This window comes from Puma concolor, chromosome C1 (assembly GCF_028749965.1).
Source record: "Puma concolor isolate L17-30 chromosome C1, mPumCon1.1.hap2, whole genome shotgun sequence".
In the NCBI taxonomy this organism is placed as follows: Eukaryota; Metazoa; Chordata; class Mammalia; order Carnivora; family Felidae; genus Puma; species Puma concolor.
The window spans coordinates 168,532,934-168,551,854 of NC_141674.1; the positions used below are offsets into that span (position 1 = coordinate 168,532,934).

At 36.8% G+C, this 18,921-nt stretch overlaps 1 protein-coding gene across 12 annotated transcripts in view; it reads right to left on the minus strand.

Moving 5' to 3' along the window:
- Nucleotides 1-18,921, minus strand: part of ZNF385B (zinc finger protein 385B) — a 429,607-nt gene that overhangs the window by 24,946 nt on the left and 385,740 nt on the right. For all 12 annotated transcript variants that reach the window (XM_086719063.1, XM_086719062.1, XM_086719073.1 and 9 more), the window contains one exon: nucleotides 6,520-6,682. In XM_086719063.1, the coding sequence (XP_086575189.1) occupies nucleotides 6,520-6,682 (163 nt within the window). The remainder of the gene's footprint in view (nucleotides 1-6,519; nucleotides 6,683-18,921) is intronic.

The following is an 18,921-nucleotide window of genomic DNA, read 5'->3' on the forward strand; positions in this document are numbered from 1 at the left end:
TGCAAAAGCACAATCTGCTGAAGACTAAAATGAGCTGTTCTGAGGTATTCTGTCTTCTTTCCTTCCTTCTTTTGTCTTTTCTGACACTGTCATCTCACAGTTCCCATGGTAGGGTCATGGGTATAGGATAAACAAAACCATCTCCCTATTCCTAGTGGGAATATTTTAGATGGAATGATTCAGAATGCCACTGAAAATGTGGACGGTGTTCAGGACAACCCAGCTGGACCCTTTGGGGTGCAGTTCAAGGTTTCTGCCATATTGGAGATGCCTTACCCAGTGTCCACCTCTATTTCAGTGAGTATATTTGGCTCTAGACACATAAAATCTATAATTGTCAAACTGGAGCTTTGAGAACATTTGGCAGTTACCCGAAATGAGTGTTTTCATTCAAACTTTCCCTGGAAAAGATCTGTAGCCTCTAAAGCTTTGTTCTATTACAGTTAAATGCTACAGACAACATACTGCAGAGGAACTAAGGATTATTAAGAAAACAAAGCCTTAATGACTCTTTCAATGCCATATATTTTACTGAAAAATATCAATAGTCAGCAAGTAATTTAAAAACAATATATAAAGGTAGTCAGGGGGATGAGTTAAACAGGTGTTGGGTACTAAGGAGGGCATTTTTTTTAATATGAAATTGTCAAATTGGTTTCCATACAACATCCAGTGCTCATCCCAAAAGATGACCTCCTCAATACCCATCACCCACCTTCCCCTCCCTCCCACCCCCCATCAGCCCTAAGGAGGGCACTTTTGATGAGACCTGGGCATTGTGTGTGGGTGATGAATCACTAGATTCTACACCTGAAACTAATACTGCACTGCATGTTAAGTAGTTGGAATTTAAATAAAACTTGGGAAAAAAATTAAAGTATGGTCCTACTCACTAATTCTTAAAAAAGTGGTTTAGTGGTTTCTGACTTGGCCCATTGGGATACTTGTATTTATTCCTAAGTAAGAGAAGTTTAGAAGTAATGGGAATAATGGCATATGCGTTGAACAGGAAGCCCTGACTTCCTGTTCTGACTCTATTGGGATATGAGTGGTGCAACCTCACACAAACTATTTCATGTTTCCTAGATCCATGGTCCTCATCATTACTATATTTTGGAGAGCAGCTTGAAGGTGGTAACTATGTATTATTTTCCTTTGTAGCCCTAATATCTAACACATTTAAAAAAACACAGTAAGTTGGAAGCTCTTTGAGGGCAAGAAAATATCTTTCTGTTCATTGTTGCACCCTAGTATCTGGCAAGATATACATATATGCAATATTATTTAGTATAGATAGTAAATATTTCTTGAATAAATAAATGGACATGAAGTTTGTTGCCTGAATGAATAAAAGATGGATACCAATTTCTGCCCTAACAGTCACAGGGCTACTGAGAGGGTCATACAAAAATGTATGTTACTGGATTTTGTAAACTGAATGAATTTAAGGTGTTCCTATTGTTATATTTCAACCAGAACATGCTGGTTTCATTATCTTTGCTCTTAATTGCATTCATAAATATATCTATAGCATTTTGAATCATTCCATCTGCTTTCATCTGTTCAGACAGCAACTGATTAAAGGCTGTTTAGCTCTAAATAGCTTTATATACTTTGAACTAGAAACGGATTTTCCCCACTTGATATCTAATTAATTAAAAAAATCTAGTGCTAAAGACTAGACATATGGACCATTAGGGTTGACTATCACAATATTTTATCATTAGGTTGATTATAAAAATATTTTATTATTTTCAAGAAATAGGGTTTTTTGAAGGCTCTGGTTTTCTTTGAACCTGTTATGAGGTGTTAAATACTGTCACAAAGAGCATTCAGTTTGATGTATAGGGCATATTAGCACAGGGAAGTGTACCGTCATATGGCATTATGACACTTGAACTCCAGGGAGATATTTGGGTCGAGTGTCTGGCTAATACGTCCCAGTCATCTTCCTGAAGCTGCTTAATGCTTGCTGTGTTTTGACCCTAATTCTCCTAAAGCACATTTCTCCTCCCTCCTACCATGTTTTGAACTCCCATTGATGCATCGTTAAAAGTTGGGATAGATCCTGGGAGACCAGGAAGCCATTTCTTTGGATTTTACATTTAACTCTACGTCAACTTCTAACATGTGAATGGGACAACTATTTTTAACTGCCTTTAATGAAACATATTTAATTTTTTCAATCATGTGGTCAGAGCTTCTTACAGTAAGTGAAATACACACTCTTATAACTTAAGCTCATTTTGTATACTGACCTGAGAGAAAAAAAAGAAAGCTTGCCATGATACCCTGAAATTTTTATATCTGATAGCTCCATCAAAGTAAATCTACTTGTATTGCACAGACCCAGCTACAATATGAGCCACATTATATCTCCAAATGTATCATAAAATAAACAAAAAAAGGTTGTCCCAAGTGCCAAAATAGCAAGTAATAAAGCTTTTCTAACTCTTGGAAGATCGTTAGGCTGCTTCTAAGAATAAATAATCTGTGCTCTTAAGGAACAAACAGAGGTTATCTGTTGGTCCAATGCTCCCTGTTAGGTACTCCGAAATAATACTTTTCCTTGACTGATGTTTGGTGAATCCCAGGATGCTCCACTCCCAGGAGTTCCTTTCCTTGATATCTATTTCTTCTCCCTCAAGATTTGTGCCAATTGAACATGATTTGTTCTCTATTGCTAAGTTACTGATGATAAAATATGAGAATGGAAATGGAATTAGCTGGTCATGTGGTTGCTGTGAACATCTGGATATTTGAAATCTGGTGGCTGAGACATCAAGTAACCAACACGTTCACTTTTGATTTAAATATCTAAGAACTTTCTCTGTAGCTACTGCACATGTCTGCTTGATAGGAACTCCTCATTCAGAAATGAAAGACCAATGCTAGGGAAATTCGGTCTCATAAGAATTGGCAGTCAACCATGACTTTGCACTGTGACTTACTCTAAGTTTTGGTTGATTTCTTAGAGACAAATAAAACATTTGTCTCAAATAAAACATTGTCTCAAATAAAACATTTTGGTCAGTTAAGTGTCATAGTCGCTATTCCTCTGCCCTTTCCCTTCCTTTTCCTCTCTACATTCCACGTAGACCATTTATGAAGGACTGGATTTCAAGTCTTCTGTTCTTCTAAAACAGAGTTTTAAATGGAATCAAAACCAGTTTCTGAAAAATCTAGGACTCTGACAAAGCTGTGGGAGCTTTTTAAGGATTCAGAAATAGGTAGTTAGCAATAGATTACACATTACATTGTTTAGACCAGATTTCTCAGCTGGGCAAAGTTTCTAATTTTCTAACTTGAAAGTTCTACTAAATGCATGTGGGAATTCTTGCTTAGACACTGATATTCAGTTGAAGGTGACAGAAGAACATATATCTATTTAGCAAATACAACCCACTTTATTTTTAAGTAGTGCCACCTTTCAACAACTTTGGTATTGCTTTTGTGGATATGACAGAACAAATAAAATAAGTTCATTAGTGTTAATATTTATAGAAAACATAGGGAAAGGAAGAAGTAATCTGAATAAGCTGACCAATGAATTACCAAATAATTTACACATATCTTGAGTACGGAAACATGGAAAATGAGGTAACTCCAAAATGTCACTGGTTACCATTACTTCTAGTCCAAGTCTGGACAATGACACAGTGAGTGAGGCCAATGCTGTTAGACCACAAGTACTTTGCAGTGGATAGAGAAGTGGCGGAGGAAGCAGAGGATGCAGGGTCAGAGACCACCACATAGCTACTGAGGAAGAGATTCTGTAGCTCTCTCCCTACTCTCACCCCCTATGGTTCTTCTAGACCTCAGTTCTCTTTCCTACTTGATTCTAGTGTGTACTTAATGCTCACGAGGCAAACACAAGTGCTTAGAAAGTCTCTTTCACTAAGCTGTCACTAGTATTCGACAGTAGGAATAAGTCCCTTGAATTGTTTAAATTTTCACATGTGTTCATTGGGTACCTTGTAGGTATAAGGTACTCAGGCCCCTGAGTAGGTATTGTGACCCAGGCCCCTGTATTTGGATTTTCTATTTCCACATTGCTTTTTCCTTGGCTGTGTATCTTAGTCTTTGACTTTTTTTTTTCGTGCTTCCTTTCCTCTTCTTCCACGTCTTTCCTTCTCTTTTTAATTGTCTTCTCTACTTTTGTTGATCCTTCTCTATTTTTAACATTTTCTTTCCACTCAATACTTTTGCTACTATCCCTAGACAAACCCAATTCCCAAGTAATAATATAACTAAGGGGAGCACTGAGCATACACAACAGCAATACTGGAACATTCACAACACCTACCAACTGTGCTATTAGCTTGCAACACAAAATAAACTGAAAGAATGGGCTCACATTGTTTTATCATTTTGTGTATAAGTTCTGCTTTGCTTCAAGAGCATAATTCAGGTAATAAAACCTTTGGCAGGGTATGTTTCATAGAGGCAACAATATCTTGTAGAAAATGAAACGAGGCAGGAAGTCAGGAGATGATGGATCCTGTTCTTCCAAACACTGGGTAACCTCCAGTAATAACTGCTGCAATATGGACTTTGCCTTAGTTTGCTATTTCGTAAACTGTGGATAATGCTTTATCCTAGTATCTGATAGACCTGGGTGAAAGATTAATTACATAACATACATAAAAAGACTTTATTCTTTAGAAGGGAAGAGGTGTGATGTAATAATCTAGTATTATCTGTTCATCAGATAACATGATTTAGTGATTCCATCACACAAAGAACAAAAAGGTTTTCTTATCAAATTTGGGTTAACTCAACCCTAGGCTGTAGAGCTCTTAGAAGCAGCATTCCTGGGACCTGATCAATAATTGTCCCTTCCTAAATAGTCTTTTTGCCTGACCAGGCTATCTGAAAGTTCCTCTTATAGTAGTGGATTTGCTCTTCTCCAAAGGCCCTGAGCAGCCACAGGAAAGCATTGTTAAGTCTTCCCCTCAAATTTTACAAGGATTTGAAGAGCAGAAGAGATTCAGAAGAGAAGTGTGTTTGTGTATGTGTTTGTGTGTGTGCATGCATGTGCACGTGCGCTTCCAACAACAGAGAGGTCCCTGAAGACAGAGTCAAACATAAGGGAAAGGGATATAATCTGTTAGTCTCCTTTCATAGACACTGTTCCTCAGTTAGTGAAACGAGATTACTTATCTATCTTGCTCCCTGAAGGGCAGTTGTGTGTGAAAGTCTTTTAAACATCCAATTTCATGATATACATGCTAGAAGAGTGATTTTTTTCTCTTCTTTCTGAGTCATTCAGTTTGAATCTACTCAGAAAAACTGCTGATTCATTGGACTATGAAATACAGACTCTTATTTTTTTAACTTTTTTTTTCTTTTTACTTTTTTTAATGTTTATTTACTTTTGACAGAAAGAGAGAGAGACAGAGCACAAGCGGGGTAGGGGCAGAGAGAGAGGGAGACACAGAATCCAAAGCAGGCTCCAGGCTCTGAGCTGTCAACACAGAGCCCAATGTGGGGATCAAACTCATGAACCACGAAATCATGACCTGAGCCGAAGTCAGACGCTTAACTGATTGAGCCACCCAGGCACCCCTGAAATGCAGACTCTTCTTAGGAGGCATTTGCTAGTAGCCCATTTCCAATTATGTAAAGTTCTGTTAGTCAATTCGTAACTTTTATTTTTTTTTATTTTTTTTTTTAATTTTTTTTTTTTCAACGTTTATTTATTTTTGGGACAGAGAGAGACAGAGCATGAACGGGGGAGGGGCAGAGAGAGAGGGAGACACAGAATCAGAAACAGGCTCCAGGCTCTGAGCCATCAGCCCAGAGCCTGACGCGGGGCTCGAACTCACGGACCGCGAGATCGTGACCTGGCTGAAGCCGGACGCTTAACCGACTGCGCCACCCAGGCGCCCCTCAATTCGTAACTTTTAAATAGCTCCCTTAAAATCCTCAAGTTCATGTAACTATGAGGGGAACTCTACATAGATCTTCAAAAATCAAAATCTCTTATTACTGAACACATTTCCAGATTCATTCAATAATGCCACTCTCAGAAAACTTCACCTTTTTGTCCCTCCACTCCCCTTTACTGCAGTAAAAGAATATAAAAATGTCTATTAATAAACAACTTTAAGAATTCCTTCACTGAAAATAGCTATAGCAAAAACCAAACATAAAGTGAATAAAAAGGTAACAAACTCAGTATTTTAGATTAGATCCATTTCTTGATTTTTGTCTAAACACATTGTGACCAAGTAGCCTCTGCTTATTTTCATGCATATATACATATACATATATATATATATATTTACACACACACATATATATACTTAAATGTATATATTTAACAACATGGAATGGTAACATATCAAATGCCTAGATTCCGTGCAAACACATAACCCTTCCTGTGAAGGAAACATATTAATATCATAAAAACAAATCATGGAGAGTAACATGCAACTGCCGAGGGGAGGAGTGTAGGGTTGGGGCAGGGGACCAGGAGAAACACAAAGAATGTAAAGAACAAAAAGTGTCATTGACCTGATTTGTCAGAGCTGTTGCCTGTGATTGGAGTGATGGAGCAGCTGGGATTAGCCTTTGCGCTGTCCTTGGAAGAAACCATTTTGGGTTTATTTTTCGTTGCCTCTAGTGCTTTGACCTTCTTGGCATGTTTACTTCCTTTGTAGTGGGCCTCGGCCTGGCTCTACAAAGGAGAACAAATCAGGCTCATTTTTTTTGCTACTTACAAACACCACAATGGATGATCATGCAGGAAAATATACATTCATTCATAGGCACCACGGACATTTACAACTCAGCACTCAACTACGGTTTTGGCATTTCATGAAGTGGCCAACCAGTATCTAAGGGGTTTTTGTACATTGAAACCTTCTCTATAGCACAGAGGACCTGTGTCTTTTAAAATCAGACATTACATGAGTGGACAACAGCACCAGGCCACAATTGTGATGAAGGTGAGCTTTGTCATCAGCTCCCTCCCAATACTCCCTGTGGGGTTACTTTTCAAACATTTAGCTGGCATCAAGCTGCTTTGGGTATGTCCTTCCACAAACATCCCACTTTGTTTCCCTTCAGCTAAAAGCCCGTTTGCCCTGTATCTACCTTCTTCTGGGCTCTGCTCTGAGAGCAACTGATGTGACAAAGCAACTTGCCGGCGGGTGGAAATGGTGCTACATTTTAGAGTCATCTACATGTGCTTCATGCATCATTTTGATGATTCCAGTTCCAAGAACAGATAATTTATTTTTATTTATTTATTATTTATTTATTTTAATTTTTAATGTTTATTTTTGAGAGAGAGAGAGAGAGAGAGAGAGAGAGAGAGAGAGATACAAAGCACTAGTGGGGGAGGGGCAGAGAGAGAGGGAGACACAGAATCTGAAGCAGGCTCCAGGCTCCGAGCTGTCAGCGCAGAGCCCGATGTAGGTCTTAAACCCAGGAACCATGAGATCATGACCTGAGGCAAAGCTGGTCACTTAACTGACTGAGCCATCCAGGCGCCCCTCAAGAACAGATAATTTAAGCCACAGAGGAGGTAGGGACAATCCTTGTTTCTCATCTCAGATGAGATTCTGAAGTCAAAGCAGTTAGGGTTTCACTCACTTATACACAAAGTATAGGTGGAACTGTGACTTCAATACTAGATCGAAAGGAAGAAAAGAAATCAAGACAAATGACTACTAAAAATCTTTAAAAATCAAAAACCAGATTACAGTAAAACAAGAAAACATTTGGTCAATTTGTTGACATTTGAAAAACCTCTCTCTGCCTAAAGAACACAGATTTTATATTTTGGGCATCTAGCACTAATAAACATATTAACAAAAGAATCTAAGTATATTTGCTTCAATTTCATTTTGAATAGAACCTGAAAATACAAACATGCATTTGACAGAAGCAAACAAAAAAAACAAAACAAATTAAAACATATATTATCTGGTATATTAGCTTAGTTATAAAGGAGAAATAGATGATAAACTTATCATAAAATGACTTTTCATTAGAGAATTTCTAAAATAAAAACTTTATAAAATGTCAGTTTTCCTTATACATGTATGTGTTTGAAGATGGTTGCACTAGTGTTTTCACTCATTTTCCTCAGCAAGCTGAATACAGATGGGGTGCGTATGTGTGAATGTGCACACATGTGTAAGTAGGGAGATGAGAGTAAAAATGGACAGAAGGAGCCAGGTTTTAATTCTGTATTTCAACTAAAGATATGTAAGTGATTTTCTTAGCATTGAATGCTGATCACCCAAGGTCAATAGCCTTGTATTGACTTATATTGGTTTGCTTAAGGACTTGGTTTGCTATAGTTGGTTTGCTTAAGGACTTCTCATGTCGATCTCTGTCAAGCTGGAAAAAAATAACGATACCAAGGAAGGAGAAAAGTACAACATAAGTTCTTTATGTATTATGAACTAAGAACGGTTAAGTCTAGTTGATATAGATGGTTGGATATAAATTAAGAAAATACACAAATAAAAATTTAAAAATTGATAACATGAAGTAATAATAATAATGACTAATATTACTGAACCACTGCCAAGCATAGTTCTAAATGTATTATGTGTATTGGCTCATTTAATCCTCATAATACTCTTTGAGGTGGGTACCATTATCAATTAGCATTTTACAAACAGAAAACTAGGCACAGAGAAGTTAAATAACATGTCAAAAGTCACACAGGTAGGTGTAGAAGCCGTTCTGTAGATCTGGAATGCTTACATTGGATACCCCTATTTAATGATTTGCCCACACATTTACATACACATACTCACACTAAGTTAACATTATAATTTTATTAAAAGGGAAAAGTTACAAAAAAAGCATGCTGCTTTTAATGACTCAGAGTAAGAGTATGTCTTAATAGAAGTTTCTATGAGTAGGAAAAAACTACTTAATTCATGGAAAATATACTAGTATAGTACCTTAGGCCTGATCCTTCTGCTGAAGAACTCACAAAGTCTTACTTTTTAGGTATATAACAATTTCTACATGGTATCAGGAGACCTAATAACTCATCTTTCCAGTATACTAAATAGTGTGATGTTACTTTAGTGCCCTTCGGCTAATGAAACGAAACGTACGGTTCTCTAAATAAAACCTCCTAGCACAAGATAAGCAGAGTGTCATTTCCTCAATTACAATTTCCTGGCATCACTGCAGAAAGTTAACAGCATCAATTAGCACTTGAGATAAAGATCCAGCTAAGTGATGCCTCACTGGATGCCAAGATGGAAAGAACTCTCCATAGCCATGATCCACTTCCCTTTTGAGTTTTGGGGCATGGAGAGAAGTGCACCAAGGGAATTTAGCTTCTACTGAATGTTATTTGGGAAGGACTGTGGAATAAAGATAGTGGCAGGCACCACTCCCTCACATTTGCATCTTTCCAACTCCCGTGTGGTATTCTTGGTACTAGCACTTTGCTATCCTCAGTACTGTGTCTGGGGCAGTGTCAACAGCTTCTAAATCCTGGGCAAATCTTCAAGTGAAACTGAGACACTGTTAAATAGTAACACGATTAACCTGACTTCATTATCTAGGACTCTCCTTAGTTGAGGAACGAAAGAAACAAGGACAAGAGCCAGAAAACCCATGAACTAGGCAACACAATCAAGCCCAATCAACAATGGTTCTTGTATCACTTCTAAGAGACCTGGTTGACCAGACTGACTTACTTTACACCTCAGTGACTAAACAGCAGACATGCATTTGTCTAGCTCTAATGGCTTGCTTTCTGCTTCCCCGCCAAAAGTGCTACCATGCCCCTAACTGGCAATGATCAAAGAAACCTCTTGCCAAGAATTGTCAGAATTCAAAAGTCACCTAAACCACCATACTGACTTCCACATAAGAATTCATCAGTATCTAGGTCTTTCTCTCACAGGTCACCCCAGTAGCAACCTGACCATCTACTGGCAGAGGAATAGCTTCGACAGGAAATGACATCCTGGAATTTTCTCTTCTGTTTATCTCCATTTTTGTTACTAAAGCCTTTTGTTTTCCCAAAATCTCTACATCTCTCCTCCCCAGTGGACCCCACTGGTCCAAACAAAAAAGTTAAAGACAGAGATAATGCATTGCTTCAAAAATAAAAACATAACACTAAAAATTTCTAAAATGCACTACACTCCCATTTCTGGTTTTTACCTTATTCCTAATTTGGACTTCAGAGAGGTGCCTTGGATCTTGAAACATGACATTAAACTGTGCTCATTTTGTATAGAAAGGACAGTCCAAAGACAAACTTACAAAGTGGCGAAGAACAAAGTCCTCAACTATTTATTTACCAATAAGTCCCATCCGGTTGCTTTTTGAAAACTAATGAGAACTCTTTCCTTCATTAAATAAATTGCATCAGTAAAACTATTGGTGCCTATTTTTCTGAGACCTTAGATTTCAGTGTGTTAAGCAGTGCTACATGGGAAATAGAAGAGGTCAGTTACTTTTCAGAAAAACTCTATACACTAAAAGGCCAAATAAGAAAGAGGTCAGATGAACTACCATAAAAATGGGCTACATTAATGGGAAAACATTATTATTGTTGCCCAAAAAATTATTTAGTACCTGCCACGTGCTAGACATTGAGAAAGATTAAAAATAAAGACCCCTACTCACAAGAGTGGTTGGAAGGAAAAGAAAGGCTTGCAAATAACTGCAACTCAAAGCAGAGAGTGGAATTGTAAAGTGGGGTGTAAAGAGCAACAAAGAGGAATAGGAATTAGAGAAGGGGCAAATCTCTTTGGTTTGGAGGCGATCACGGAAGCTTCATGACAAAGGGACATTCCAGCTGGGGCCTGCTCTGGGGGTGGGGTTCTGAAGTGGCAATGTGGAGGGGCACAACAGGGAAAGAGGGTCACATGGTGCTACTCTGAAAATTATTATCCCCTGTAAAGCAGAAATGTATAATAGTGTTCTACAATTAAAACAACAAATGTTCTTTTCATAGGCATCTTGTAGAGAAAATGGTTATAAAGTAAGATGATGCTTTTGCATCACAGATTTTATCCTCTGCTCCAAACTATAATCCTATATTAAAACAACAACTAAATTATTTATATCGAAGCTTTAATAATTGTTTGAGATAAAAGCATGGCACTTAAAATACTACAGCTAAACATATTAAGAAACAAACTAAAGACTAATAAATAGCTAAATCATTATTTAAATCTTTACTTTAACACAGACTATTTTTAACTATTAAAAGGCTTTTTGCATATTGTTGCATTGACAAAATCACACACTTTCAGAGACAAAGCTACAGCATATGAAACATAAAATGCACCCAAGAGCAAGGCTTACTTAATCCAAAGATTGCTAGTAAATCTTTCTGCTGGTATTTGGAATTGTAAGGCTTACACTATCAGTAATGACATACTACTGGCTTTGATATTTACTTCATTCAATCCTCAATCTATTGAGATCTATTGAAAACAAAGTCCAGACAAAATTATAACCAATATGAGCTTTTTAGTTTGCAAAGACATAATGTCCTTGCTAATTTCTAATTTATAGCTAAGTGAAACACTCCAGGTTGCTACAATCTGTGCATAGTCGCCACGCTGTGCAACTCCAGGAATGAGTGAATGGTGTGCTCTGGATTCCTGCATGGCCAGAGTTCCAGCCATAGCGTTTCATATTCAATGGCTTTAGAGTACATATGTAAAAAAAAAAAAACAAAACAAACCATCAACTCCAAATATTTCTATATTGCTAAAGAGAAAAGACATGGTTCTCTAGGAAGAAATGATGTGTATTCTGGACTGCTAATTCTCTTTGGGCTCAATTTAGATTCTATCAAATACCATTAGACAAAAGTGGAGTTCTTGGGTTGCTGCTGTTTTAAAATGCCAGTATTTGAAAACATGAGCTTTACACATATATTTGTTCACGTTATCAAAACATTCCCATGTAGGCAAATTAGCTCATTTCTTTCTTTAGTGGGCTTTAAGTTATCAAGTTAATTTTTCAAATGTAGCCTATTAGTCAGCTAAAAGTCTCAAAGCTCGTGTTTCTGGAACATGATTCACTGGTGGAATTACTTTACATATTGAAACATGGAGAAGCTATAAATGGACCTAACAACTATGACAGAATTTACATAATGAACTAGAAAAACACTGCAGTTTGAGTTTAAAATCATTGAGAATACAGCAAAAAGTCTTTTTTTTAAAGTGCTTTAAAAAAATTAAATTGTTTTTTGCAAAGTTCCAAGTGAAGAAAATTTTGCATCATTTTTCCAGTGAGTTTTATATTTCAATTATGTGAAGGTGAATTATTAATTTAATTAATTAATTAATTTAGAGAGAGCATACACAAGCAGGGGAGGGGCAGAGGGAGAGGGAGAGAGAGAATTCCAAGCAGGCTCCATGCCCAGCCAAGTGTGGAGCCCAACGCAAGCCTCTTTCTCATGACTGTGAGATCATGACCTGAGCCAAAATCAAGAGATAGACACTTAATCGACTGAACCACCTAGGCACCCAATAGGTGGATTATTATTTTTAGATGATTTCCAGCAATCTAAGATTCTTCTCCTGAATATTCACCTATACCATACGTTTCCAGTTAGGGTTGAGTAAAGCAGGGCATTAAAGAGACAGTTAGTTATATGAACTTGACCATGTCAACTGTGATCTGAGCCCCAGATGCTTTAAGATGAAACCAAATCATTTCATTTCATTGAATTCTGCTCTCTCCTCCTTATTCTTTCCTTTTTTTTTTTTCAAATTAGGCCACAGTTAAAAAACAACTCAATCATACATATGTGTCAAGATGAAGTTTGTTCCAGAATATTAATTTCCAAATTCTATTCATGAATATCACAAATTACAGAGATTGTATTTTGAAAATATTTTTCCCCCACCAACCTAAGGTTTATGAGAATTTTTTTCAACATAAATAACGGATAAGAAAATGAGATTTATTTAATGTCACAATTTCTTTAACATCATGAGAATTTAGTTAAGAATTAAGCAAAAAGTATCTGAAATGCTTACCCTAAGAAAATAAGACTGCTTACTCTCCATTTAATATTACATTACAATTTTGAAAGATATATTTATCTTGTTGTCTGGGCTTGGGGGTCAATATTTGAGTCAATTTAATAATAAATGTATGTGTAAACTCCTAGTATTTGCTCTACAGTTCAATCGAGGCAAGATGAAGTAAATAAAACCCAGGAAAATATGCCCTTAACTTATCCCCCAAATCATAAGGGAGCTAATCATGAACTCCACATAGAATGCATTTATAAACCAGATTCTCTAAGTTATTATGCCCCAAATGGGAAAATTAGTGTTCTGTACACCAACATAATCTTGACTATGAAATAATGAGAACATTTATAAATTATAAAAATATCTAATTTTCTCTAAGAATTATGCATATGGGGCCTAATGTGTTAGAACTTTTAAATCTTAGAGTTTTTATGCAACACATGGATACCGTCTTTTATTTTTATAGTATGCTACAAAACATTAAGGATTCGGTAATAATTACTTAATATTCTTGAGTCACTTATTTTATGATTTTCCCAAAAGTGGAAACTATCTACCTCTCCCAAATTATCTTCACATCTTATATTAAACTGGGAAATTTTAGTTGCTCATTCTCAGCTACCTTGAAATATAAAGAAGGGCAATTCAGAATTTACAGTGATTTCACAGTTACATTCTAAGTATCTAATATGTTTGAAAGTGCTGCTATCTTTCAGTGGGGAAACGGATTGCCATTATGTGCTTTATAAGAGTGATTTTTGGTACTCAATGATAAGTAATGCAGTATAATTCAGGTCTACACATTAAAGCTGTGAGTCTATAGCTAACTAATTCAAGTCTTCTGATGGTCTTTTAAATTAGGCTCCCAGGCTTCCACACATTAATTTTTAATCAGTCTAGAAGGTATTACATTTACTTCCATTCCCATATTAAGGAAATTTACATAAATGATACAAAATAAATCTAAAATTAGAATTTGCATTGTGTCTCCTTATATTTGATATATAATATCTGTAAAGTAGACAAAAGTGGCAAAGTAACTTTGAAAGTGCAGTGATCAGAAAACTGGTTGAAGAATGGCATTAGTAATATGTTATAGATGTGTAATATATTATTTATGTATCATTATTCATTTTAAAATCTCTTTTACAAAGTAGTTTTTAGTAAAACTCATACCTCCAAGCCCTAAACCAATTTTTAAAACCTAGCATACATTTTATAATTCAAAATTAAGTGAATATGTAAATGTAAAGACTAATACCACACCCTTTCAAAACATACAGATAAAACTAAGTAAAAATGATGCAATTGTACATATTTAGTAGTCACTTAGCTAACCTGAGTCATATTAAGGTGGTCTCTACACTAAAGTACAAGATTAAACTAGAAATTTTCATTCCAGATTAATCTTGTCAATGTTCTCATATGTAAGATATTGGTCTACTGGAGGCAAAACTAAAATAAAAATGCCTATAACTTCAATTTACCGATAAAAAATTTTAAAAAATATAAAATACCCATAAATATAAAAAATATAAATTTACCCAATATAATCAGCGAGGTGGACTTCTAGTTTCTGAATCTGTGTGATATTGTCTAAAAGTTCTATCACTGGGGTGCCTGGGTGGTTCAGTAAGTTGAATGCCGGACTCCTGATTTCAGCTCAGGTCATGATCTCGTGGTTGGTGGGATGGGGCCCCATGTTGGGCTCTGTGCTGACAACAGGGAGCCTGCTTTAGACTTCATCTCTCTTTCTCTCTCTGCCCCTCCTCCAGTCATGTGTGCACGCATGTGTGTGTGCTCTCAAAATAAATAAATAAACATTTAAAAATTCTATTCACCAATAATAGTCACAACAAAGGTTATTCATATAATGTATGATAATAATTAAAGTGAACTGTGTCTTACTCATCTTTGAGTCTTCTGAAGTACTTATTGTATGGTACAGACTCAATAAAATGTTTTTGAATTGAATATAATACATATATTGGACAGAGTAGGAAAAATCTTCTAAAAGCAGGAATTTAATGCCGACAGTCCATTCATCCTTTATTTCAACAAATGCATATTGAATACCTGTTATGTTTTAGGCATCATTCTGAGTGTTGTGGGATGCAGGTCTAGTAAAACTTATATTCTAGCATGGGAGATAGATAATAAAATATAAATATATATATATTTAAGGATAGTGTTAAGTGATAAGTGATACATTTATGAGCAGTTAAGTGGTGCTATAAAAACAATCAGGAATGGTAAGTATGGTAGACTATAATGGGATGGGGTGCCATTTTAGGTATCAAGATAAGTCTTTCTATTGAGGGGGCATTTGCAGAGAGACCTAAATGAAGTGAGGGAGTTAACCAGGTAGATGGGAGAAAAGCATTTCAGATCCAGGGAACAGCAAATGGCCATTGCAAGGATCTTGACTTTAACTAATCTGAGGAGATGGGAAATCCCTGCAGGGTTTTGAATAGACAAGTAACCTTGTTTAAGTTCTGTTTATAAAATAATCACTCTGGTTATTGTGTGGAGTACCAACTATGTGTGTATGGTGAGGAGGCTGGGGGTGGGCAAAGTAGAAAAGGAGGCTGTTACAATCATTCAGGCATGAGATAAAAAGGATTCAAAGTCAAATTCCACTGAAGGATCTGAAATATTTCAAAAGAATGATTTTCTTAATTAACAGTTATAATATTGGGCAGATTTATAATCTTTGAACTTGAACCAACCAAGATTTCTATAGAATTTTGTGTCCAATAATCATTACTTTTGTTACTTTAAAACTTGTGTTTATTTTTTGTCTAGGTAATACAACCATACACCATATACTGAAAAGTATATAAAAGAGGTATACAGAGTGAAAAGTCTACCTCTCAGACCTAGCAACTAGTTGTCACTTTGTGTGTGTCCTGCCAGAGATAATTTGCATGCCTATCAAGCAAACATACACATATGTGTGCATTTTCCATTCTTCCCTTTTTAGACAAATGACTACATAGCACATATGCTGTTTTGCATTTGCCTGTTCTTCTTAGCAATAGATTTTACAGATTCTTTAAATGAGTAATTAAAAATTTTTCTAACTTTTTAAGTGGTTGGATATGTTTATTCCATTTTTTTTGGATGAACCATAATTTATTCCAACAGCACCTTATCTGATGGATATTTAGGTTGTTTCCAAAGTTGTGCTATTGCCCATGATGCTGAAATAGGCATTAGATGCTTCAAATAATTATTTTTCTTCTTTCACAATTAGACATGATTTTGTTTTTTTTTAAGTATTAAATTGAATTGAAGGAGAAATTTAAGATTTTCCTAGTTTCCATACCCTAATTTGTGATTATGGATATATTCTAGCTATATGTTTTCCTAAGTATATTTGTGGTAATCAGGTAACAAAATTAACACCCCTGCTCCAAGATTTAAAAAATGGTATGAAAATTATAGAAAAGAAAGGGCCTTCAGATGGGCCTTCAATAATGGATAGGATTTTGAAAGCAATAGATCATGCTCCCAATAAAGAGAAGACTATGATAAGAAAAATATGTCTGGGGCGCCTGGGTGGTGCAGTCGGTTAAGCGTCCGACTTCAGCCAGGTCACGATCTCGCGGTCTGTGAGTTCGAGCCCCGCGTCAGGCTCTGGGCTGATAGCTCAGAGCCTGGAGCCTGTTTCCGATTCTGTGTCTCCCTCTCTCTCTGCCCCTCCCCCGTTCATGCTCTGTCTCTCTCTGTCCCAAAAATAAATAAACATTGAAAAAAAAAATTAAAAAAAAAAAAAAAAAGAAAAATATGTCTGGAAAAATGAATTTATGTTTAGGGAAATGTGAATAATCACTTTGAGTGAAATGTAAGCATGGGTAGAGTAGAAGTGGAAGAGAAGGTTAGAAAGGCAAGTGCCACATTATTTAGGCCTTAAGTAGTAAGCAATGGGAAGGTAGTTTACAAACAGCATACTTAATAAGGTAGATAATGAGAAGCCACTGAGGGCTTATGTTCAGCACAGTCTGATAGCAGCAAAGACCTACTAGAAGGAAAGAAAAGGCAGGAGAGTAAGAATTAGAAAGATCTTACCATAGCAAGACAGGAAGAAATGGTCTTCCTAAATACACAGATTTCAAATTTCAGGGGCATTATAAACCAAAAGCCAGAACTTTTTATAGAAAAGGAGCTATTCCTCCAATTAAGGCAAGCCTCTCAACCCAGAGATGCTGTTCTCTTTTGCCTTTCCCGAGTCTATTATCCCTTTTCTTTGCTACATTTATATTCAATCCTCCTCTCCCAAACAAATCCTTATGCTCAGGGTCTAAACAAGTTCTAATCTCCCCAACTCAAAATGAACCATCTTTCAATCCACTTTCACCCCTAGCTTTGTACCCAGTCACTTTGCTCCTTTTCACAGATTCATTTGTTAAATTGTATGCATATCTTCATTTCCTCTGCTTGATTCTGGTCGATATTAATCCTCTGAAACAGATATCACCAACACACTGATGCCCTACATGCTAAAGCCAAGAACGTTTTGCATTCCTCATCTTGCTTGAGCAATACGGTGCACCTGACCCTGCTGACCTCTCGCCTCCTCTTTGGAAGGCATTCTTTCTCAGCTCTTTCCTAGGTTGGCATCCCCCCACCTTCCTTTCAGAACCATGCACAGGCTCACCCTCCCCTGCCCAATCATTGAATGTTGATATATTCCAAAGTTCAGTTTTAGGCCTTCTTGTCTTCTCAGACAAAACCTTCCAATCAAGAGATGAGTCTTACCCACACTACAACTTCCCTAACCACCTCTACACCAATAATTTTCTGGTTTCCACCTCTCCAGTCTACGTCTTTCTTTTGAGCTCCAGACCTAGAATATCCACTTGGATAACTCAAGCACTTTTTAAAAATTTTTTTTAATGTTTATTATTTTTGAGAGAGAGAGAGAGAGAGAGAGAGAGAGAGAGAGAGAGAGAGAGACAGAGCATGATCAGGGGAGGGGCAGAGAGAGAGGGAGACACAGAATCCGAAGCAGTCTCCAGGCTCTGAGCTGTCAGCACAGAACCCGACGCGGGGCTTGAACTCACGAGCTGTGAGTCATGACCTGAAGTGAAGTTGGACTTTAACCGACTGAGCCATCCAGGTGCCCCTCAAAGCACTTAAATATAAGTTCAAAACCCAACTCCTGTGATACCAAACAAGTGGTATCACTTGTCTATACTTTGTTGCCCAAACCACCTAGTGCTCTTCCAGCATTTGTTGTCTGTCAATAGCAACCCTCTACATCTGTTGTAAGAGCCAAATCCAGGGATCGTCCTCACTGTCACATTCTACCTCCACACCCACATTCAATCAATTACTAAGTTCTCTAGATTTTAGCATCTAGATATTTCTCTAATCCAGCTAATAATTTATGTCCCTGTCACAACCACTTTAGTCCAAAATGCCCTCATCTTACTCCACCAGCTTCTTTAGTGATCACTCAAAGGCCCCTCTTGCTCTCTTGCAATCTCCACATGGCAGCCAGAGTGATATTTTCAAAATACAAATCTGATCATGTCATTCCTCTGCTCAACATCCTCAGCACCTTTTCACTATTTGTGGTTAAAAATCTAAAATAGCCCTATTCAAGATCTGTATGGTCTACTTCTTACCTACCTCTAGTTTCATTTGGTAGCAGCTCTCTGTCACTCTCTGAGGGACTGAAATAGAGTGTGGCTTGAATATAATGATAGTATACCATCCTTTTGCACATGCCTAAAATACTATTCCTTTTCTCTTTTCCTAATTAATTCCTATTCATCCTTCAGAACCTAGCCCAAACATCTTCCTTAGGAAGCCTTCCATGATCCCCTAGACTAGGCCACATCCTAACTCTTTGAATTCCTTTCTTCACAGCACATCTCACAACTAAAAGTTAATTATTAACTTTTATAATAGT